Here is a 25575-nt window from a genome sequence, read left to right as displayed (position 1 = left end):
GAACATAGATGAACTGGTCAGAAGTGATTATCAAAACCTTGGGTTAAAACAACTTATTTATGTAATTTAAAATATATCATATTTCTACAATAAAAATTCTATGTATTTAAAAATATATTAACTGTTCACTCCAGGCAGGAGGTGAGATACAGACATTACAGACACTCTTGTTTATGAATTTAGACTTTTTTAAAGACATACATTTATTTTAATACAATATTATTTGCAGACAAAAAAACAAACGTATTTGAATTGTTAGTCTTTAAACTGTCAGTATCTGTATATAAACCCCATCTCCCACATAGAATGAGATAATATAACTTTGCTTTACACTATTTACGCTAATAATACTTAAAGTAAAAAAGGATATATGACTAATCCTGAAATGTAGTCTGTTAACCTATTTATATAAATGGTTGTTTCTGGTTTCTAAAATCAAAAAGCAAATTTTAGACCTTACTTTTATCATTATGTTTATTTGAGAGTACAAAGTTTAATTTATCCTGATCACATAAATTGTTAATGAGGCATCAATCTGAATAGCTTTTTTAACAATATTATTTCTGAGATTTGATACAGTGGGCAATGAAATAAAACATGAACTTTATTTTCCACTGCAAGTTCACATAATCTGTCAGGAATATTTATATAACTGATAATATAAACGTTACTATTATCTAATGAAAAGTGACGTTACAAACGTGCAGATTATAATAATAATAATAATAATAATAATAATAATAATAATTTTTAAAATACATACAGTGTATATATATATATATGTGTGTGTGTGTGTGTGTGTGTGTGTGTGTGTGTGTTTGTGCGTGCGTGCGTGTGTGTACTTCTTTACTTTATGATATGTTTAAAAAAAAATTATTTCTTGTTTAATTTTATTAAGTTTGTATGTTAATACTGTTTTTAATAAAGGCAGTATTGCATTTTTAAGATGACCTGGTAAGTGTGATAATCTGTTCGCTGCTGGTCTGAATGCCAAATAAACAATTATTAGCTGACGTTAATTTAGCTCAACTTTCCTAAAAAAGATCCTGGTTCTACAGCATAATAAGTTAACAAACATACATTGGTTTTTATCGTGTAAAATAGTCTTAAATGTACAGTTTTACATATATTGCATTTATGAAAGTACTTTCTTATAGTTCTTAAAGAATAGCCGTGTTCTTATTTCATGTTTTAATATTTGTATGATTAAATATTAGTGTACATGGTTAAGAATCAAATAAATGAATGATACTTACTTCGGGTTATCAACCTATTTAGAGGCGATGCATTTTCGTTGTCACTTTTCAACAGTTAAAGTATTTGAAGACAAGATATAAAGTATATGCATAATTGAAAGCATGTGTGCTTTGACATTTACAAGTTCTATGTTGAACATAAACAAACGTACATGATTTTTTTTAAGATTGTTATATCCCCATGACATGTCAGTTTTTGGTTATGATTTTTATTGTGTATTTGCCATATGTATTTTAATTTTTGTATTGTCAGTGGCAGATCTCTGCCGAATTGCAAATAAAATTTTGACTTTGAAAAAACAAAACAAAAATAAACAGTTTTTAAGTAAAAGAAATTCCCCTTTCCCGCTTTTATTGTACAAAGCAGCATCCGCGAAAGAAAAATTCATAATGCATAAAAAACGGTGAAAAAGGTTGAATAACTTAATTTGCTTAATTTATAGTTAAAACTTGTTAAAGATAGTCACATTTCAATACTTTAAAATTCAATTACCGGCTTTAAAAGATAGTATGAAGTATATATAGTAAGAGGCATATCAAATAAAAACCTCATGGTGAATGATGATATTAATGATAAAAATATTATTTATTTGTGACAATTTATTTTTGATTTTCAAAAATATTGGCTCAAAAAAACCGACTCAAAATAATTTGTTTTGCTGGATCTATTTATAAGTTATAATATTTGAATCGAAAATGAAAGTAAGTCAAACACCCTGTCGATCAGTGAGATTTTAGTGAATTTATACATGTATTTCAAAGAAAATGCCTGAATTTATACATGTATTTAAAAGAAAATGACTCAGTGTCTAGTGTTTTAAGTTCGAGAGACATACTAGTATCACATTTATGGTAATATCAGATTATTTGATTATAATGCAATCGTTTGAGAATCAAGTTGATCAAATAGTTTAATGTGAGAAGTACTGCGATTTAACTAAATTTAGATATTAAACATTTAAACAGTTGAGTAGTTTTATTAACGCTGCTTTTATTTCCCAAAAAGGTAAGTGTAAAATTCCCCTTTATTTTTCGGATTTTATTTTCAAATCAATGTAAGACAACATATAGACTTTTTAAAAAAAATAAGTAATGGATACAACTATTATACTTTCTTACTTCGATAGATTCACGTCTAATTCATGGTAGAATAAACAGCATAAGTGAATGCAAATAACAAAGAGATTATTAATAAGAACAAACAAAACAGAAAGTACGCTAACTTTCTGTTTAGAGTATCCGAAGTTAATTCATGATTATACTTTTACTTTCGTTTCTGAAATACATCTAAAGATATAAAATAAAAATACTTTCATCTTCAATGCTTACTAACCTAGCTGTTCTCATTTATCAAAAACGTTAATGTTGCTTATAAATAAGAACGTTCAAATAAAGCGGGCAAAAGAATTGTAATCGGGGAAAATAATACAAATAATTACAGTGTATCATTACTTTATTAAGTTACTAGAAATATACAATAAAACAGTACATATGAAACATAGTTCTCGTATTCAATCCTTTTGGTCAGAACTGAATGACAGTTCGCGGGTTACCAATCAAATAAAAATAATCTTATAATGGAATATGAAAGACTCTTAGTCCTATTACCTGTCGAACAACCCTCGTATATGGCACATTGTGATGATTCTTTGCGTGTGTTTTTGCGGCATTTGTTTAATTGCGAGAGTTGTCAGTCATTTTGAAATCACGACATTTCTTATTATTTTATGTAATTGATTGTTCATGATGGCACGGACAGGGACGGAAGTGGTATAAAAAGAAGAAACAAAATGTCAAAAACGCTAATAGTTACATTCATATATATACTCCGGTTTCCCAGTAAATGCCTTTTTAGTTCTATTTATAATCATAAAGGAAAACTAAAATTTTACCCCTTTACACTTTTTATATATACATGTACATTTATTTTTTAATTTGCAAAATGAAAAATTCACTTTTTTTCTCGAAAAGTTTGACAAATTCATATGTTTGTTCTTATGTCTTAAGCCATTGTAATTTCAAGAAAGTTAACATGGTCACATATTTCAACACGTTTAAACAAATTAAAGTACTGAGCTAACAATTTTATAAAAACTGGAAACCCAAAAGACAAGTAATAGCAATAATGTAGTTTGGACGACACTTCTTGTTGTAAGTTGTAATTTCATAGTTGTTAATGTGAATACTTTGCTAATAACATTTAACTTTAACATTAAAAAGAATCTTTTTTTCAAATAAATTATTTTATTAGAGAAACCCGATCTACTAATATATTACTTTTTAGGTTAGTTAAAATATCTCATTTTTTGTTTGGGCTAATTAGTGTAATCGTTGGATTAATAGGAACGAAATAAGAAAAGGTTTGTTGTTGTCAGTTTTCTACGAAATTATTTTGATTATAGGTCTAGGTTTATTAGTTTATTTAAGTCTCATTCATTACATGTACATATAATACAAATATACATTCAATAAAACTTAAAATGCATGTAAATGGTCATTCTTATAAAGAATTATAAGAGACTATATGTATATTGTTACAAACATGTTACAATTATCATAAAATACAATCCACATTTAAAAGGTTAGATCAGATTAAACCTTACACAGATAGGTATTTTACATAGTCATATATGAGCAGTCCAGTAAGATAAAATAAAATACATATCTGAGTAGTTGTATTACTTAAATATTAGATAAGAACTTTAATTTGTTACAATACTTTAAAACAGCTAAGATGTTTAATTCTTTACATTTTAAAATATCTTTAAAAAACAGCTAAGATTTTAAATTCTTTAAAAAAGGTGATATCACTAAAAAGGCCTTTTTTGTAGACAATAAAAAAGTCTTAAAACCATATAAAACTATATATATAAAAAGACCTAATCATAATACAAGCATTTTGCACGTTTTTCTAAAATAAGGTAGCAGGATTTTGCAACTTCTCTAACAATACTACCATTGGAAAGTAAAAAATTAAGCTTGCTAACATCATTTAACATAGGAAACCCATTATCAATATACATTGCTTTGTCTAACAAATTTTGTCTGATATCTAAATATTGTGGACATTTTAAAAGAACATGAATTTCATTTTCTACTTCTGTATTACACAATGGACATATTCTATCATTGACTGCTAGTCTTTCATAGCGACCAGTTTCTAGTCTAATTGGAGCGACTCCACACCGAAATTTTGCAAGTGCTGATCTATGCTTATATGGAAGCAGTACTTTGATATAGTTCTCAGTTTCAAAATCAAATTTGAAATTCCTGTATGTTCTCAATTTATTACTTCCAGACCCATGTGAACTATATAACCCATGTAAAGATTCAATCCAATTATCTAGATACTGGTTAAAATAGTTTACTTGCAATTTCTCTAATAGAGTCTTCTTATATAAATGTACATTTTCTACATCAATATATTCACTACAATGATATCTTTTGAACAACTCGTTTACTGTAAAATACCAGTTTTTACAATGCATACCAGATAAATGTTTACAACGATTGTACACCATTTTATTTATTCTTCTGTCTAGCACTTTTGAAAATCTACAACACAAGTTCACTACACATTTTAGTTGTCTAGAAAAAGTTGGCTCCCAGCCCATGTCACCTGCAACAGCAAGGTTAGGTGTGTATTTACCAGTTCCCATGAAAAAACGCATGGCCCTGTTTTGTATTGCATCTATACAACTGAACTGTCTAGTGCCCCAAATGCCTGCACCATATGCAATGACTGGCCAAACAAGGCTGTCGAATAATTTTGTGAAATGGCATACCACCTATTGCCTTGAATTTTGCAATAAGTAATCCTAAGGCCCTTCCTGCTGCTTGTGACACAAACTTAGCAGTCACTTTATAATCTAAAAAATCATTAAGAGTCAGACCAAGATAGGTATACTTTTGAGTGTATTGAAGTACCTCATCATTGCATTTAAAAACAAACTGAGATTTTTGCATAGACATTGTTCTAAAGTGTACAACATTACTTTTGGTCATATTGATTAACATGTGGTTATTTTGACACCATTCACCTAGGCAATCTAACATCAATTGTAAATTTTGTTCATTCTTTGCAAGTATAACTATATCATCTGCATATAACAATATTGATAAACAACTACCATTTTCGACTTCGATACCAAGCCCTAATGCATTCAATTGTATGGCTAAATCATTTATGAAACAGTTGAAAAGTACAGGAGAAAGAATGCACCCTTGACGTAAACCAAACTTTATATCAAACCAATCAGACATGTATCCATTTAACCTAATACAAGACTGAACATGTGTGTAAAGTGCCATAACCGCTTTCAACATTTTATTATTTACCCCCATTCGAGCAATACGGTTCCACAAAGTGGATCTATCGATTCTATCATATGCTTTTTGAAAATCTATAAATGCAGCAAATGTAGGTAGTCGTTTTTTCAGTCTAGATTCAATAATTGATGTCAAACTCGCCAAATGATCAATGGTACTTCTCCCCTTTCTGAAACCGTTTTGTTCATCTGCAAGCTTATCATTGTTTTCCAACCATTTTGAAAGCCTGTCATTTAAAACAGAGCAATATAACTTGTACATTGTTGCCGCTAAAGTTATCCCTCTATATGAAAGAGGGTCTCTAGGATCTAACATATTAGATTTTGGTATTGGGTTAATAATTCCCTTACCCCAGTCTCTTGGTATCTTACCAGTTTCATAACAAACATTAAAAACTCTATGCAGAATGCGAGTACAGGTATTATATCTAAATATTTCATAGGGTATGCTATCTAAACCACTAGCTTTATCATTTTTGGCTTTCTTAATAGCTTTTTCTACCTCAAAAATCGAAATATTTTCACTAAATTCTAGAACATGTGTTTCACTATGAAAAATATTATCATCTCTATTAACGCAGTTATACTTACAGTTTAAACCCTGGTTATCATTGTATAAATTTTTAAAGCTTTTTTCCCATCTTTTCAAGACATTATCTGGGTTCGAAACAATAGAACCATCCTCATCAACAATTTCCATAGGAATAGACTTATTCTTACTTGAATTGATACCTATTTTCCCAATATCTTTCCAAAATTTATTTTGATCAAGTTCAACATTAGATAACAAAATCTTCCTGTACCGTATACCAGTATTTCCTTTTACATCGCTGTACAGCTTTACTAAAAAAAATTCTACATTTATTTATATCTAAAGTATTTATTAAGTCATGTTATAGACCATTTCTGGCGTAAGATTGGGGGTTAAACGTGACACGTACAATTCAATGGACCAACTCAACGACTACCTAACTACGGACTTTAAATTCATTCATGTATTCCATATCTTTCAGCGGAACTAATTCTGGCTTCCATAACTTTGTATGTCGCTTTTATTTTGACGGTGTGTGACAGTAAAGTTATGTGTCAACGCTACCAGAATGTTGGCAGTTCGTGTGCAGTTAGAGACTATTTGTTAGAGAAATATGTAGAGATTGTCTACCAATATGGAGTCTGTTTTCAACTGAAATCTCGCGGGACTTCAAATGTTGTGAATTCTAGCACCTATTTTTAGTTACGGACCATACACAATTTTAAGTACTGTACTATTTTTAATAAATACAAGAAAAAATAATTCATTAATCATCTCTCACAACAATATGAATCCAACATGTTTTTTGGTACAATGCATGTTACTGAATAAATACACCGTAATGTATAATTGCAAAGCCATGTTTTCAATTAAAAGTAGCATTTGGGTCACCGAATGTCATACAAAGGTATCCGAACGTCACATAATGATTATGGCAGCAATGGCGGCGAATTTTATGAAATTTAAACGCACTGATAAACTATGACGCATTATTTCGTCAATCTACGCTTCTTTGTTCAAAAAATTACACCGAAGTGTGAAAAATATATCTAATTACCTGTATTATGATAGCTTTTGTCCAAATAACGCAAATTTATTGATTACAGCCTGACATAAATATGTCACAGTACTATTTTTCAAGAGATGCATTTTCGTTTAGTATTTGAAGACGAGTAATACATACTCGTATAATAATCTAAAACATGTTTCCTCCGAGATTTACAAGATAAACAAAGGAACATGATATATTTTTATTTTAAAATGTTGTTATATATTCCTTCAAATGTCAGTTATGTTCTTGTATTATATGTATTATTGTGTATTTGCCATATGTATTTTTATGAATGTATTGCAAATAAAATTTTCACTTTGAAAAAAAAAAAACCATTGTTATTACGTAAAAGAAATTTTCGTTTTCCCGCCTTTATTGTACAAAGCATCAGCCGCTAAATGCATAAAAACGGTGTAAACGGTTGTATAACTTAATTAGCTTAATGAATACTTAAAACTTGTTAAGGAAAGTCACATTTCAAAACTTTAAAATTAATTTAATGACCGGCTTTAATAGATGGATATTACTTAATTTGTAACAGTAAAAGTTGGGAATTTTAAAAATATTGGCTAAAAAAACCTATACAAATCCCGGACTCAAAATAATTTGTTGTGCTTGATCTATTTATAAGTTATAATATTTGAATCGAAAATGAAAATAAGTTTAAGTTAGTGAATGCAAATAACAAAGAGATTATTAATAAAAACAAACAAAAACGAAAGTACGCTAACTTTCTGTTTAGAGTATCCGAAGTTAATTCATGATTATACTTTTACTTTCCTTTTTGAAATACATCTAAAGATATAAAAAATACTTTCATCTCAATGCTTACTCATCTAGCTGTTCTTATTTATCAAAAACGTTAATGTTGCTTATTAATAAGAATGTTCAAATAAAGCGATAAGATCGGTGTCGAAACAACTATAATTGTATGTAGATAATAATAATAGAGAGTAAACAATGTTCTCATTTTCGGAAACATAGACTTTTTTCTAAAACATTTTATACTAATATTTGAATAATTTTACTCTTTTTCATTTTTACTCGGGGTCGTCAAATTAAAAAGAAAGGCTTGCTAAAATACGAGGGTTGTTCAAAAAGTAATAGAACAATTATGTACGCGACCCGTCTTACGATAACAATACAATAAATGACGTTCAAAGCTTTGCAAAATAAAAACAAAGTTTAACAAGCGTTATTCTTTGATAAAGTATACGCCCTAGTGTTCTGGGTGTCTGAATAACGTAACTATAAACAGGCCATATTTGCAGATGTGAAACGGGAAAGAAAGCGATCATAATTTCGTTCCCCTCTCCGATAGAATTGCTCGGTGGCTAGCCACTCTCCGCTTTTTCTCGTGATTTTAGAGTAATTAAAGAACTCAGCGGTCATGGACATAGTTATAATTTTAATGTAAAAGCGATGTATAGTAGTGATTTTACACATGTCATCATCGTTCTTAAAACAAATGATTATGTACATCACAGTAAAATAAAGAAATCAACTGAAAAATTTTCTCTTTTTCTGAGCTATCATTTATTAAACAAAATCAGGGAAAATAATTACAGTGTACCATTACTATATTAAGTAACTAATAACACGTATATCTAGAAATATACAATAAAACAGTGTATGAAACACATGCCTTATATTTTATCCTTTGGTCAGAACTGAATTAGTAGACCCGATGCAGACAACAAATATGACGGGCAGTTCGCGGATCGCTAATCAAATGAAAATAATATAAATTAAATTGAATATGAAGACGCAAGACTCTTAGTCCTATTACTTGTTGAATAATCCTCGTTTATGGCACATTTTGTTGATTTTAAAATATGTTTGAAGTTAAATTAAAGTTGCCAGTCATTTTGAAATCACAACATTTCTTATTTTATGTAACTGATTGTGATATGCAAGGACGGTAGTGATATGAAGGGAAGAAACAAAATAAATATCATATACGCTAATTATAGTTACTTTTTTATAATGACTTATTAGATTTTACACTTTGGTTTCCCAGTTTATGTTTGGACAAATTTTATTTATAACATTAAAAGAAAAAAGGGGAATATTTATATATACATGTACATTCATCATTTTCTATTTGCAAAATAACAAATTCACTTTTTTTTCTTGAAAAGTTTGACAAATATATATGTTTGTTCTTATGTCTTAAACAATTGTAATTTCAAGAAAGTTTCAATTTACAGAAAAATATATATTAATACTAAAAGCATAAAACAGGGTCACATATTTCAACACGTGTATACTCAGTTCTAAAACGAAAGTACTGAGCTACACAATTTTATTACATAAAAATTGGAAACCCATAAGCCAATTGCAGGTTGCTGAAATTTATAAAAAGCACACTGAATTTTAGTTGTGTAGTTTTCACGACAGTATTTCCTGTCGTAAAAACTTCTTTAATGGTGTTGTAGTTACAGAGTTGTTAAGGTAAATACTTTACATATAACATAAAACTTTAAACATTAAAAATCTATTATAAGATAAATTAATTTAATATAGGTTCCGATTTACTTATATATTTATTTGTTGGGATAGTTTGTTTACCTCATATGTAATTATTTTTGTTTTGCTTAATAAATGCAATCAGTGGATTGATATGTACGAAATAAGAAAATCCTGGTTGTCATCTAAAGTATTTATTAAGTCATGTTATAGACCATTTCTGGCGTTAGACTGGAGGTTAAGCGTGAACGCACGATTCAATGAACCACCCCAACGACTACCTAAGTACGAACTTAAAGTTTATATTCCATTTCTATTAATTGGACCCATTTCATTTGGATTTTGAATTCATTGCAGAGTATATTGAATGCGGAATAGTTACATTTCACTTTCTGTTTATAAATACATGTTTGCATAACGGGGTGCATTGTCAAAAAAACCCAGGAAAATTATGATTCCGGCAAAAAAAAAAAATTAAAATTAAAAAAATTATGCTTCCAGTTTAATATGTGGGATGTTGAAAACCCGTCACAATCCAAAGCAATCAGTGAAACAGAAATAATTAGAGGTGATAGGGACATGTCATATATTGTACCTTTCATATTTTGTCATGAACAGAGTCTGAAATGTCCTTATTTTTACTATAGATGGATTCCCATTCCTCAGATTTTCATACTCTCAACAGCAGGTTTTAAGTCCAGATTTTTACCTTCTTTTCTAACAAGACGAAAAATGTGTATCGCGTTCACCGTTATTAGATATTATTTTCTTTTATTTAAAATTCATAAAAATATTGAAAATAAATCAAAGAGAATCATTTTACTTAAATTGATTTAAATCTAAGATACATGTATCTATTTATATAGTGTGATAAAAGGACACTTAATTAAATAGGATCCCATTTTTTTACAAATTGAAGAATGGAACAAATAACGCTGGAATACATGTACATAAAATTAAACGGAAACTTCTATAAGAAAAGAACAACAATAAACGATTTAAACGAGAACTTAAATTTTTATACATATAAAACACGGGGGGCCTAATTGTTAAACCATGACATAGCTCTAGGGAACCCAATATTTATACGTGGAAAATCTAAACAGAAATCAGGTCAAACATAATTGTAACGAATATTGATTTAATCGGAATACTTCGAAAACTGACATTGGTACTATTTAAAAAATGGAGAAAAACAAAACCACAACAACCGAAAGTAACTTAACGTTTAAGCTAAAACTTCTGTGTAACGATCAGCCGATTCATTTTATCATTGTAATACTTTAGTTATATTACATTTTAGCAAGGTTTTACTTGCAGTACATAATCGTCTTTTAAATATAAACGAGTAGCTTTAATTTTATTGTGATTTATACACTTCGTGACTTACAAAAATGATACGTGTGAATAAACACGACAAAATATCCATACCAAAAGTATTATTATTATTATTGTTATTATCATTATCATTATTATTTCAATTATTATTATTATTATTATTATGTATCAGGTTTGAAATCATACGTTCATCTTTATGCTATCTATATGTAATTATTTTTGCGTAGTGACTTTATCATTATTTTTAAAGTTATAAACACATACACTTGCCCGTTAATCAGGTCAGCAAATCAGACTGGAAACGAAACTTGGCTTGAAGAAAATAACAAACACACCCATGCAGTTTCCCAATTATATACTGCCTTTTCTATTGTGAAAAAAATTGCAAAAAAACAGAAGTAATCATATCATTCAGATAAATAAATATAAAAAAGTAATGAAAGCATACATTACTTTCGTTTTCAGAAAATGGATAATGAAATGGTATATTTTATACGAATCCTTTTGCTGATATTTAAAGGAGGGAAGATGGTGTGTAAAGGAATACTTGACAAGGAGCTAAAGGATGCAGGCGTGTCACTAGACCAGATTCTTAAAGAACAGGAGGAGAAACTAAAAAATAAGATCTTAAGAATTCAACACTCATTGTTATTTCCACGAAATGATCGAGTAAATCCAGGAGATTTTGATCTTTCTCTGCTGATTGTTGTTTTACTTGACGTGATGAATATGCCTGAAGAAATAAGAAAACTCATCAAAACTATCAAAGAAAACCGAGACGAGATTATTCATGGTGGTAAGGTGGCGTTGACCCAAGCTACTTACGAAAGTATGAAAGCTTCTCTTACGGATTCGTTGCCAAAGTTAGGAGAGAGTCTATCGGATGATATTCAAGTGGAGCTTTCACAAATGATCCAGGAATTTTTGACAGAGCCATTTGGCGGGCGAGCAGCGCTTAGATATGTCGATGGCATGAAAAACGAAGAGGAAATTCTTCAATGGGTTCACTCAAAAGTTGAAGAATTAGTCGGAGAAATAACAACACAGGAATGTCAGATGATAGAGAATATGAAGCGTAAATGTGTTATACCTTACATATACTCCTTATTTAATTAAGACACAATCTAAAATAAATATAGATAAAACTATAAGAAATAATACTATCTTACTATCTTATTTGAAAGTCAAATGACATAATCGCTTCTATCTATAACAATATAAATATATAATAACGTTACCTAATCTTATCTTCCAAAACAAAGCGACCAATTTGCGTTAATCCTACACAGATCTGAAAGTATTTGAATGATTTATCGTATGCTTATAATGTAATTGTTTTTGTTTTTTTCAGAAGACCAAGAAATTGTCTTAGATAAACTGATACAAACTATGGAAGGTAGGATCCTTAATTCATACGTTATGTTATTTTGAATTGTAGCTGACCTAAAAAACCAACTAACTTTAAGCATGGGATGAACCAAATATGTTTATTATCCCTCATGAACAGACTCAATCGAATCGAGTCTGCATTTTTCATGTAATTTTGTTGTGATTAATGCTTCCGAGGGATCACTTTGTTTCCAGATTTTTATATCTGAAATATATGTATGTACTTATTATGTCTACTTTTTTCATAAAAATATTTTTCATTTATACAGAATTTAATGAAGATAAGAAGACTTTTAATGGTCCAAAAAAGCGCGAAACTTCGACCGACATAAACTGTATGCGATGCTTTGAAAGTTATTTACTAAACTCAGCTGTTTTTTACTGTGCCACTTGCAAAATATATTTATGTGATGACTGCCACACAGAGACACATACAAAATCTCTGAAAATCTCTATGAAAAATCATCACATTCAAAATGCTGAGGCTGCAGCTGAAACCGTTGATATGAAAGGTATGGATATTTGTGATACACATAATGAAATAATTACGTACTACTGCAAAAATCATAAGGAGTTATGTTGTGACAAATGTAAGAATAACAAACATGACAATTGCCATCAACTTGATGAAATAGAGAAATTCGCTCAGCATTCTTTTAATGAGGAGCTCAATCCCGTGGCTGAAATAGAAAAACTTCAAAGACAAATAGGGCAATGGAACAATGGATGACAGCATTGAAGACAAAAATGGACAAACAGTTATTAAAACTTCCATCAAAATTGCAAGATAAGAGAACACAAATGCTTGAAGCTTTTGATAAGAAGGCAACATTACTAGAAACGAATGCAGAAAGAATCCATGAAGAAAAAATGGGAACAATTTCAAGAAATCGATCTCAATTTAAAGAGCTTAATCGAAAGAGTGATCAAGCTAAAACGTCACTTAAACTAATAGAGGCTTTAGGCAGTGCAGCGGAAAGATTTATTGCTCGACATTACCTTAACAGTCAGTTTAAAACTTTTGTGGTATTTTTTGATAATATCAAAGAAATGTATGAAAGTGGAAATGAATTAGATGATTTTGAAAGTATTGATAGTCTCCATGACGATCTTGAATCACTATCCTTAAATGAAGCAAATTGTAAAGATACTTGAATAAAAATACACATGTATCATCAAACCACATGTTTTATATAGATACTACCTTCCACATTTTAATAAAGCTTTAGCACACATGGTTTAACTATCCACATTTAGACATGCTACATCATATGAGGTGTATAATTCTCAATTAATTAGATGTGCATTCGTGTTGATGATTTTAATGAACGCAATCTATTTATAACTAACAAACTTCTTAAACAAAGTTATCGCTGTCATAAATTGCGTAAATATTTTACAAAGTTTTACCATCGAAATTCAGACTTAGTTTTAAAATTTAATTGTAATTTAAAAACTCTTTTACGACTAGGTATAAGCAAGTCTAACTTCTATGGAGATGTGGTTTACAAACTTCGTAGGATCATGGGTCATAGTATTTTTCTGCCGTCTTCACTAAAATTATCAAACGGTTTATTAAAAGAGGTTATGACCCAATTTTTTTAAGGCATACCGCATGCTTGGCGTTCAACCCTTTGTCTGTTGGACGCTACGCTTTCCTCTGACGGACTAAGTGGGAGACTCTATGATGGACAATTCTTAAAGCCCTTTGGGAGTGAATTGTCTTAATATTCGTCTTCTGTTTTGCTTCGTCGGGCCCGTGTAGGTGATTTTCTTGTTGCTCTGTCCTCCTTTAAGGCATCGAGTACTTTGGTAATGGTCATTAGGCTGTACCTTTTTCTACATATTTACATAATTTTGTATGTGTTTTATTTATTTCGTCTAATGTAACCATGACCATTGGTAGAATTTCACTCGGCGGGGATTAATTTTATTTACACTTTCATGTTATTCAGGAACATATTGGGGCTAAGAGTGAGGTTTGGCGCGTCTAAAACCGGTTTTAACTCCAAAGTGGATTAACTGCCACTGACCGTTCCAAGGCAGTACTCCTCTGTGTTCCTTCACGTGTTTTTCATGTCTGTATTGTTACTTGTTTTAGATGTTTACATGTTTTGTTATGTCTGTCTTGTTAGATTGTCGTCGACAGTAGGTATATTTTCAATCCCCCCTCACCCATTTTTACCCCCCCCCCCCCTTTTCACCATTACAGTCCTTATCCCTTTAATTCCCTTATGGTCCCGTTTTAGTTGATATTATTTCACATTACATGTCCCACTCCTTTCACCCTTATGTCCGCTCGAGGTTTTTTGAGTGAATCGGAGGTTGCGTCCTGTGAACGTTGCCTTTGCCTTGTAGATCTTTATTCTTGTTTTTTGACTTGTATTAAGTTCAATTATCTATAAACTCCCTGTTAAATATGCCCTAGAATCCTTCACGATAAATTATGCTTTGTTAAGTCATTCAATCATTAATCATATTTCTACCTACATTAAACTTCCCGAATTATTTTATCTGTCCGGGAAATTTTCAAATTTCATTTTGAAAACATAACTATTTGTTCGTCGTAGGTAAATTTCAAGTAGTAATTTCTGATGTTCAATCAATCTGATTAAAGAAAAAATTACTATCTTTACAGTTTTTGCATTAGTTCTGTGTTAGAGAAGAGGCGGTCCATTCTTGCACAAACATGGCCTCAATTCCCTGGCTGTTTCTATGTTTCACCTGATGAGCTGATATCCGTACCTGGATTTAGATTGGAGGCTCAATCTGGCCATTCAGTTCCCTCATTCTGTCCCCTAAAGGGACTCGTTTAAATGAATTGATCGCACACTGACCGGCATACAGCCTAATCTTAATGTCTTACATGTCATCGATGTAGCGCCGGCCAGTCAATGTACCTCTATTTACCACAAAAAGGTCAGTCCGTCCGTTTTAGCTTATGCCGTCACACCATAACTTATAAATTCTATAAGCACAAATAGTGAAAAACGCGCAAAACAACACATTCTTTATATTTACGTTCTGCATAAGCCGGTGCTAGTGGGTGTGAACGGTAATTTGCATTTACCACTGCCATCCATTAACAGACTGAAATTAAATTTACTCTGCGACATTTTCATTTCATTTCTTTCGTGTTGGGCGACCTATAATGTTTCCAATTGGACTTTTTCTGTAGTTCATGAGTTGACAACATTCCCTGAGCGGCGCTTCACTAATTACTTTTGATTACTCGTGGTATCCGACTGATACCTTCATTGTCCTACAAAAACAAACTCTTATATGAATTGACTGTTACCTACTTGATGAATTTTGACTATTGTCTATACGGAATATATCGCTAATATACTGTGAGAGCGGAGTTGCCTTGATAACAACGATCGATAATGCCATTAAAGTAAAAAAAAGCTGGGTCAGATACAAATAAAAATATCTTTCTACTTAACAAAATATGATAAACAAGATCAACAAGCAAAGGCGGCGTTCAATGAATTGTATTTTAGAAAGACAGACAAAGAAATATCAATCAGAAACAGATTGTCAACATACTATCATTTCATAGATAAGAATCGATAAAATATTACAAAGATATACGCGAATATGAATAAAAATTATGTGTAATTATTTTCTAATAATGCCGTGTTTTAAATAATTTGAAGAAAAACTATGACGTTCATGCTTTGAATGTAAAATAATCAGGATATATCTTTGAAATTCAAAGAAGATCATATCAGTAGATCTTAACTATAGCGATATTAACAAAGCATTATAATTGTATAAAATGGTTCAACCCGTCCGAGTAATCATATGCTTCTTGAATCTTCTTTAAATATGGTTATTTGTTCTTTCAAATGGAGGACATACGCCGATTTTCATGGTAGTCACAAAGTGTCTCATTGAAGGCCGTAAAACACACTACTGTAACATACTTTCATTATAAAGCAACGAAGCATATTGACTGTTGTTGTTTTTTTTCATGTGCGAGTGCATTGTGATACTATGCACAAGGTCTCTGACATTTCTGAAGAGATTCCATTCATTGCTCTCGAGCGATCTCCCTTTTCCAGATTCTTTTTACTCGGAACAGCAATTGTTTAGTTCTTTGCGACAGCTGTAAGAAGTGGCCCAGTACTTCATCAGACTTTTCTTATTTATTTATTTATTGGTTTCAATGTATAATGCGATAACATACATGTACATTTAACAGAAACATATATAATACAATGATATATAAAGATCTGGAAACAAAGTGATCCCTCGGAAGCGTTAATCACAACAAAATTTCATGAAAATTGCAGTTTCGTTTGATTTAGTCTGTGCATGAGGGATAATGAATAAGTGCAACATCCCTCGCGTCCCCTAGCACCGGCTTGAGCGGTACTCAACACTTAAAAGTGTTTGCATCAATGATCCTGAAGGACCAGAAAATATAATAACACTGAAGTGAAGAACGGGGCAAATTTTCACAGCTGCCACACGGCACTTGACGCCTTCTGTTGTGAAGTAAACAAAGTGATCCCTCATACCCCCTAGCACAGGCTTGAGCGGTACTCAATTCTCAAAATAGAGAAAACATGGATTCCTAAAGAAAGCCTAAACGGCAAAATCTAAAATGTTGAAGACTCGGTTTGTTTGAGCCTGTTCATGGACGGTACTGTCAAGTGCAAACTACCGTTCACGCCCTCTAGCACCGGCTAGATGTTTCTTACTTCAAAGTTTAACCATTTTTCTTGTTTAAATGTTAGATACTGCTTAAGCCGGTGCTAGGGGTGATTTTGTTGTGATTAATGATTCCGAGGGATCACTTTGTTTCCAGATTTTTTCGAATATCACTATTTCCCATATCACTTATTTGTTTGTCATGTTAGCATTGTTCATGCCGTGTGCCTGTCGTAAAATGTCTCCCCTTTATTCTTTGTAATTGTTCGGCACGACAATCTATTTTGTGTTTGTGGTATTTTAATTCTGAAAATTTGATGATTTCTCGTATTGTGGTTCCAGTTTTCCTAACTATGTATTGTAAAATTACCCTAAGGTTCATACATTGGAGGTTCAATGATTCGGTAACAGTCGGCATAATAATACTTAACTTTAGCTCGGGGTAAATTTTTCCATTACATTTTATTTTACTTAAAACAAGAAATAGCATGATTTATTGCGGTAACAATTTCTATTCGAATATTTGCACAGGGCGATAAGATATTTGAAGATAAATTGTAATTTATAGCCTTTTTTATAAAAGCAATTTAAATTATGAGTTTTGGGCGTATCCGATAAAAGAAATACTAGGCTCAGTAATTACTTTCACCAAGATCCGCTGACTCGTCTTACACCATTGCTATTCTTAATACGCGATTTCTTGCTTTGAAAGATTTCCTGAATAATATAAAGACGTTTGTGCTCCATTTGTTTAAAACTGATCTTGACATCGATGTCAACCATTCTGATTCTGAAAATTGCACAATACTTTCCTTTTTGACAAATGTATTTTTAACTGAGTTGTCGAGAAAATCTTTAAAGGTAGAAATATAAACTAAAACTTCACTAAAACAGTGTCCCGCTTTTGTTTGGTGTCCGCCTGGGCTCCTTGCCACTGGTTCTTGTTGCTGGGTCGTGTTGGGGTTGCGTTTTTCCTTGTTGATCTTGTTTATGATATATAACTCTACAATGTGTCCACGTGTCTTCACGCGTTCTCAATTTATCATTTATATTTTAGATGTTCTCAATATTTAAGCCATCTTGAAACTATAAACGTTATTTATAGATGTTTGCTTAAGCTCTCTACGGCCACTGATAAACTTGTCATATCGATTGAGATTTTATTACTAAAGTACATGTGTATCAATCTGTTATCTATTGTCGATCAATGATTTAAGGAAATTTTTGATTTCACGCGAACTTTTTCACTGGGAACGGCGGATAAATGGTAAGATCTTATTGTTTATACATACTTTTCAGTGGAAAAAGTTAATACGTGTAAGAATATACAGTATTTATCATTAGAAAAACGAAGAAAAACTGAAATAATTCTTCCTTTACTTACATGCATTATTTTGTACATTGGATTTAAGTATCAAAATGTTTTTCTAATCTAAACTGATTTTCATTTGATAAAGTATCCATTTTAATTTCGTTTGTGTCGTGGAAATTATTTCATTAAATAGTTTAACAAAAAACTGCAAAAATGCTTTGACTATGCATACACTGATGTACACTAGTCATCAGCCTTAACTCAGTTTTTATTTATTTGCTATTCAACATTGATATTAATATTGATCGAACACATACCTCTTCATGATATCCATTTGTTACCAAATTTATAATCATTGATTATACATAAATCAATAAGAACTTGTATTTCAAAATAATTCATAGACTTTTTTCTTACAGAAATATTTAGACAAAGAAAATGGAGGAATATTTTGATGACTTAGAACTTGACGTTTTTCATAGAAGCATAAAGAAAGAAAATAAACAATTTTTCGATCTAGGAATGAGAATTGACCCAAATAAGATCAACATGTGTAACGATAAAGGTGAAACGGCCCTTCATATAGCAAGCATGCATTTGAAAGTGAATGCGTTCGCTCGGGAAATTATTTCTGCAAATGTGGACGTAAACGCACAGAATTACTGGAGACAAACACCGTTACACTATGCTGCCTCTGTTTGTTCCGTGGAAACAATGGAACTACTACTTAACCAACCAGGAATTGATGTTAATCTCAGAGATGTGAATTGGTATAATGCTCTGCATACATTTGTATCCTCTTGCCAAAAAAATGATGAAAACTGGAAAACGGGAATGCGTCTCCTTCTTGCAGCAAACGTGGACATAAATGCTCAAACTAATTATGGCCAAACAATTCTTCATCTAGCAGCTTTGCAAGACTGCAACTCAGAAATGTTAGGATTCATAGTGAGAAATTACCAAAATATTAACACAGAAGCAGTAAACAAATTAGGAGAAAACTTTCTTCATGTCTACGTTGCGTTAGAAATTGGTGTCAATTGTATGATTTTTTTCGAGGAATTAAGACAGATTAATAAGGCTGTCGTTGCAAATCTTCTTAACCAACAAGATGCCTCTGGATCAACACCATGGTGTCTTATGGTTGAAAATGGAGAACTTTTTGTTGAACATTTCATTACAATGACAGAAGCTTATGGTGTAAACATTCATCCCTCTGACCATCTTGGTAATACCGCATTGCATCGACGTGTTGGCAAAGGTGGTGCAATAGCAGAGCATAATTTGGAAATATGTGATCTGATGATTCAGAAAGGTATAGACAAAAACTATCGAAACATATTTGGTCAATCAGCTGCATCGGTTTTCTTTTACAAAGAAGTTTATGATATGCTTCATAAAAATAATGTCGATTTCAAACAACCAGATCGCTGGGACGGATTCCGATCTTTAACCTGCTACACCAGGACACCAACCCTACTATTCTCTGTTCATTGCTAGAGGAGCACTCTGTCATGGTAAATGCTCGAGACTGCTTTGGTGCGACGCCACTTCATTATGCTGCATATGGTGGATTAGAAGATCATATACGTGTTTTATTACGCTTTTGTCCTGATTTGACTGCAAAGGATGCATTGGGGCATACTCCATTAGATACTGCAAGATGTCATGGAAATAGAAATAGCTGGCAATTATTAGCTTCAAAAATGAATTTGCCAACCGCTGAATCTGATTGCTTTTTGTTTCGATGCGCTGAAAGTAAACTGCAATATTCTTCCTTATATGCAGGTAAAACTGCATGCCAACTGCTCACTGGATTTCCAGAGAATTTGCAACAGTTTTCCGCTCAAGCTCTTAAATCGAGCTATAATGATGGCAATGCGAATGATGCATCAGAAATAATTGAGAAGGTAAATCAACATGTCAAACGTATCTGCATGCTTGTAAGCAAATACGACTCAAGATTTCGAATGACCGTTTTCCCTACCGGAAGTTCAGCCGAAGGAACGAAAGTAGGACCACCAGATGAATTTGACTTCGTACTTTGTCTAGAAGCACTAGCTACAAATTGCGAAATAGAAACATCTGAATTTGCCTATCCTGGATACGCTAAATTACGTTTCAAAGAAAATCCCGTGCCAGATGAATTCATTTCATTCTCTGATAATAATCGCTATTTCCTGGCACTTCCATTTTTACACTACCTTTTCCGATACATAAGAAGAGCCTTAAACGAAAAGCATCTGTGGACAAACGGATGGTTTTATACCAGATCAGAAGAATCATTCCGTGTCATCTACAAAAAACCTGTCTTCACGTTCAACATGTACTGGGTTGGTGCATATGAAAAGCAATTGAAGATAAGCATCGACCTTGTGCCAGGTGTATATCAACGAGGATGGTGGCCACCTCATACAACATTTGATAAGATGAAGCTGGTAAATGAGACGGTGAAAGCTGCAGGCTGCCTTGTTCTAATGCAAACTGAGGAGAACATTTTCTCTACTGAGCCATATAAGATGCAGGACTCGATAACACTTACCTGTAAAGTCTTAGATTCGAATGATAAACAACGCTGCCTGCTTATAAGTGTTGCTCCTGCAGAAATTGCTCTCATGAAATCACTACCAGAAATATACAGACAAGCGTATGCTTTGGCAAAGATAATGAAAACTTCCAATATCTGTCCAGATGTTGAAATTGATATTGAACCACCAGACATCTACCCTTCAATTGATAAGAATTTTAGAGATCAGTCTGGAAAAAGGCGTGCACGCTCCACTATCAGTCCATCAGACGAGATCAAGAGTTATTGGATGAAAAATTGTATATTTTACGTAGCAGACGAAAATATGAAACATGGCTTGCGTGAAGACACAACTCCGCTTGATATAACCACTATGGCGTACAAAAAACTTTTAGACTTCGCCCAGAGTTGGAACTTCAGGCCATATATACTTCACAAGTACGATCTATTTGATTTTATACCTGGAACATATACGTTCGATGTATATATCACAAGACGGAAAGTTTGCTTTGAAATGATGCTGTTTTTGCTTGGACAGCCATTGGACAAAAATTTCATGGCATGGATAGAAAAGTGTAGTGCTAACTACTCATCTAAGTAGAAATTATGAACTATGTCAGTTTAACATTAAATAACTTCCGATTTAAACGTATGCTAACTTTTGCTTACTAACAAGAACATCAGCTTACCAAACAAAAGTTTTTTTTTAAAGAACGATTAAAACGATGTTGATAATATTAGCCATTTCAATCGCTAAGCATTCGAATTCTTTCTTATTGATCCTCGCCAGCCACATTCTCTTTTCGTTTGTTTGTTTTTCTGGGTTTTTTTATTATTTGTTTGCCCTATACAAGTATATATCTCCTAAATACTTCCCTATTCCCGTTTTGAAACGATTTCCTGTTTTATGTGTGTTTGGTGGCTGCTTGGTGTTCTGTTTGTTTACAAAATATATATTTGACTTGATGTTCTTTACATGTGGTTTGTTTGTTGGTTTGTGCATTTTTTGGTTGGTGATATATAGATTGATAAAATATTAACGTACCTGTATTTAGTGGCATCCTTTTCAAAGAAAACCAACTGTTACCTTATGGTCTTAATAATGTTTGTTAAGACATATGTGGATGAATTTAATATTCATGGTTATGCACTGAAAAACACTGACATTTTGAATTCATATATAATGTTATTTTGTGTATATGCATGCGTGCGTGCGTGCGTGTGTGTGTGCACGCGCACAAATGTTACCTATACTTGTACTTGCTACATTGGTATGTGTATTTCTTTATTAAATGCTATAAAACAATAGTACATTGTCTATCACAGTCACGTGGAGAGGCATATGTTTTTCACTCACCAGGCTTAATAGTGATAAACATGTACATTGATTTATGTTTGTGCCAATAAAAATGTTGAATCTTTTGTCAATTAATCAGAACCAGAACCAACATATGCCATCATTCTACAGTGAACACTTCACTTTCTGTCCCTCTACCCTGAACTACTTTCTGATCTCTTTATATCCTTTTTCCCAATGTCGTGAATAAAGTTTGAATAAACTGTTGTAGTGTTGTTTTTTAGGAGAGTGTTTCATATAAGTTTAAAACTTTTTACCCAATTCTGATTGTTGTTGATAAAATTGATATGCATGTTCATTTAATTTCATAATGAAAATCTCAATATCTATAAAATTTGCGAATTTGGCAAAATCTGGATATTTCGATGCACAGTTACTAGAAAATCAGTATAATCTTAAGTAGCTCTAGCAGAATATTTAAACCTCATGGTTACAATAACAATTAAAAATAAAGCCTGTTTATTGATCAGACGTTTGACGGTGAACCTTGCCATGATTCCTGATTATTTTAATAGCTTCTGTACGAATGTAGCTTCTAATTATAGAAATTTGTTTAGTGTAGCATCTGGAGCGGATACACGTTTTTATACTAGTAGTAATAAAAGGCTACAAAAATGAAAGGAGTTTTTATCACCATCGTTTTAGCAAGGAGTTTGTACACAAAATGGTGTAGACTTTACAAAAAAGAAGAAAGAAAAATACTCAAATGAATTAAACTTTCACATGTCTAACGTACCTCTTGGATTTGTTCAAATAAACGCGTCTAAAGAGTTGTTCACTGGTAGTGTAATGTTGGACCTATAAAAAGCTTTTGATATCGTCAGTGTGGGAATAAGCTGTAATAGGTGTCTAAATATATTTCTTGGCCCCATTATACATGTCAGGATAGCCCCATTATACATGTCAGGAAGGTATCAAAAAGTTTCAGTTCATATTACATGTAGGGTCTCCCAAGACTGTATTCTGGCCTTTTTAATGACATGGTGGCTAGCCATGATCCTGATTGCAAATTTGCAAGATAATTTTATTTGCAGATAATTTCCCACAAAAATCTACACAAGATCCCAAATTTATAGCTTAAAGCTTAGCAAAGTCTATGGAACTTTGTTGGACAATAAATTATCCCTACACATGGTGTAAGACTGGATGCATTCTCTTTGATCCTAAATCAAAAAATTAAAAATCTACAACATATCTCAATTTCATGTAAAGATCATATATGATAAGGTCGTCGTCTGACGTAAAGAATCCTGGTTTGAATATCGAAGTTTTACGGCATTCCATCAAAGGTGAATGGAAGAATATTTTCTGAACCGTTACACTAGTTGCTGATCGGAGACATAAAAAGACAGTATTGGGCATATGTCCATGAGACTTGCCACTTTGATTGCTTTCATCTTCTTGGAATTAACGAATGTGCCACTTTGATTTTTTTTCATCTTTTTGGAATTAACGGCTTATAATAGGTCACATAACCGCAAACTCAAAGGAGCTCAAAATATGTATCAATGCATTGCATTACGACCATTTTTCGATTCATAAAAAAAAGTTCTTAATCTATAAACCGACAAATTTGAGATCTCTGAAGATGTTCTTTCTCATCTTAAAATATTTAAATACAATACAATATCTATATTTCACTCCAGACATGCACAATAAATACATGACAACATGATGTAAATAATACAATAGATATAAATCGAGGCACCAATCAGTACTAAATCCACATGGAAAGATTGAAATTCTATAAAAGAAATAATACATAATTGTTCATATAGCATTATATATCTTAAACTTGCTAAGTATGTACGTTATTTCAATCAAAATTAAGAAGAAGAAAAAAGAAGAAGAAGAAGAGAAAAAAATACATGATATTTCTCACCAATAAGAAGTTTAGCATTTAACAGTCTTAAACACGTTTTTAACAAGGCTTCTTCATTGTTTTAAACAGAACTTATAGTAAATTAAGGTCCTATATAATTTAACCTACGTGCCCAAGTTTTACTCATTGCATCAATAAATGTCTTGATAATCGCAGATCCTACAAGTTTCTGCAAAAGTATGTCATTTACTTGCATTTTATGTTAATAATGTAAAAATTATAGAATTTTTAGTGTGTTCTTATTAATATTATTGAGTGAGACTAGTGCCACACTATATAAATATCGTATTCGGATATATACCGGACAAGGCGTTTCAATGATTAAATGCTGAAATCTCACCTAACAGATTAATCTCTCCATACCGATTTTTACACGATAATGAATGAAAAAAATGTAAGAATCGATATCGGGTTTAAAAAAAAGATATTCGTCTATTTTGTGATCATGATTTCTGCAAGCGTACGTGTAGAGGTACTGCTCCAACACTAGCTGTATATTGAGATCAATCTAATATGAATAGAATTAGTAATTGGACACTCATATAATATGCTTCTTAATTGATGAATTCATATATTAATTACTACTTTTGTTGCATTTTTGTATGTTTCATACATAATGCATGTGATACCTGTAACAATTAATATGTTAATTAAGTATATTCATGTTTCCCATATAATCAGGGTTTCTCGTATTATATCAGGTACGTATATTAACCTGATTATATGTATCGGGACATGCTTTAATTAAACAGATGACATTGGCACTTTGGAATTTGAAAACATGTCTTCTTTGTAGATATTCTTATATGATATATACCAAGTCAAAGTGATAAATTTGAAAAGCATGTAAAAATAATGTTTTATGAGAATATCGATTAATTCAGAAAATTGTGTTAAAACTGCAACTTTAATCGTAATCATACAATAGTTTAATTATTTTGCATAATAAAACACAAACATTTTTTATGATAGTGTATCTAAAATAATTAAAGCATTACAGCACGGACCTATTACATGACACGATTACAGTAATGATTTGATAAAGTCATTACAAACTCATATCGACCAACCTTCAGCAATAAATAAAATTACCAGATAATACGAGAAAGTACCTATAGTTCATCTAGAGGGTTGAGGGTCACTATTTACAAAAAAAAGATGTACTTTTTTCAGATACTATATTATGATGTTTTCCTTGTTCATAATGTCTAAAAGGGATATTTTTCTGTATTTAGGTAAAAAAATCACCACAGTACCTATAGGGGCCTATCTATATATCTACATTGTATATAGCACTGTATCTAGAAATGTTATGTTAAGTTCATCTATGCCAGTTTAGGCCAATAAGAGATAACAGGATAAATAAAATTTTCCTGAGTAAATAGACGAAAAATTAGCTAGTATGTCTATTTAAAGCGCGAAAAGAACTCCTTTTCGCATATTTAACTAATTTACAAACTCCCACAATTCTAGAG

General features: G+C 31.7%; 1 protein-coding gene and 1 pseudogene across 3 annotated transcripts; both read left to right on the top strand.

Moving 5' to 3' along the window:
* Positions 1-3289: 3289 nt before the first annotated feature.
* Positions 3290-13600, top strand: LOC132728504 (uncharacterized). 3 transcript variants are annotated; one of them, XM_060714144.1, is made up of 4 exons: positions 3290-3407; positions 11440-12049; positions 12326-12370; positions 12633-13600. In XM_060714144.1, exons 2-4 carry the CDS (start codon positions 11443-11445, stop codon positions 13091-13093), a joined length of 1113 nt encoding a protein of 370 aa, XP_060570127.1. In that variant the 5' UTR covers positions 3290-3407; positions 11440-11442; the 3' UTR covers positions 13094-13600. The 3 variants fall into 3 exon arrangements, with proteins under 3 accessions (XP_060570127.1, XP_060570126.1, XP_060570128.1); XM_060714143.1 differs by lacking the exon at positions 3290-3407 and adding an exon at positions 3429-3616; XM_060714145.1 differs by lacking the exon at positions 3290-3407 and adding an exon at positions 9493-9621.
* Positions 13601-18232: 4632 nt separating this feature from the next.
* On the top strand, positions 18233-22635 carry LOC132728503 (uncharacterized; annotated as a pseudogene).
* Positions 22636-25575: the final 2940 nt, after the last annotated feature.

The sequence above is a fragment of the Ruditapes philippinarum genome, unplaced genomic scaffold (assembly GCF_026571515.1).
Source record: "Ruditapes philippinarum isolate M1 unplaced genomic scaffold, ASM2657151v2 ctg527_1_1_1_1, whole genome shotgun sequence".
Lineage (NCBI taxonomy): Eukaryota > Metazoa > Mollusca > Bivalvia > Venerida > Veneridae > Ruditapes > Ruditapes philippinarum.
This window is presented reverse-complemented; position numbering and strand designations above follow the sequence as displayed.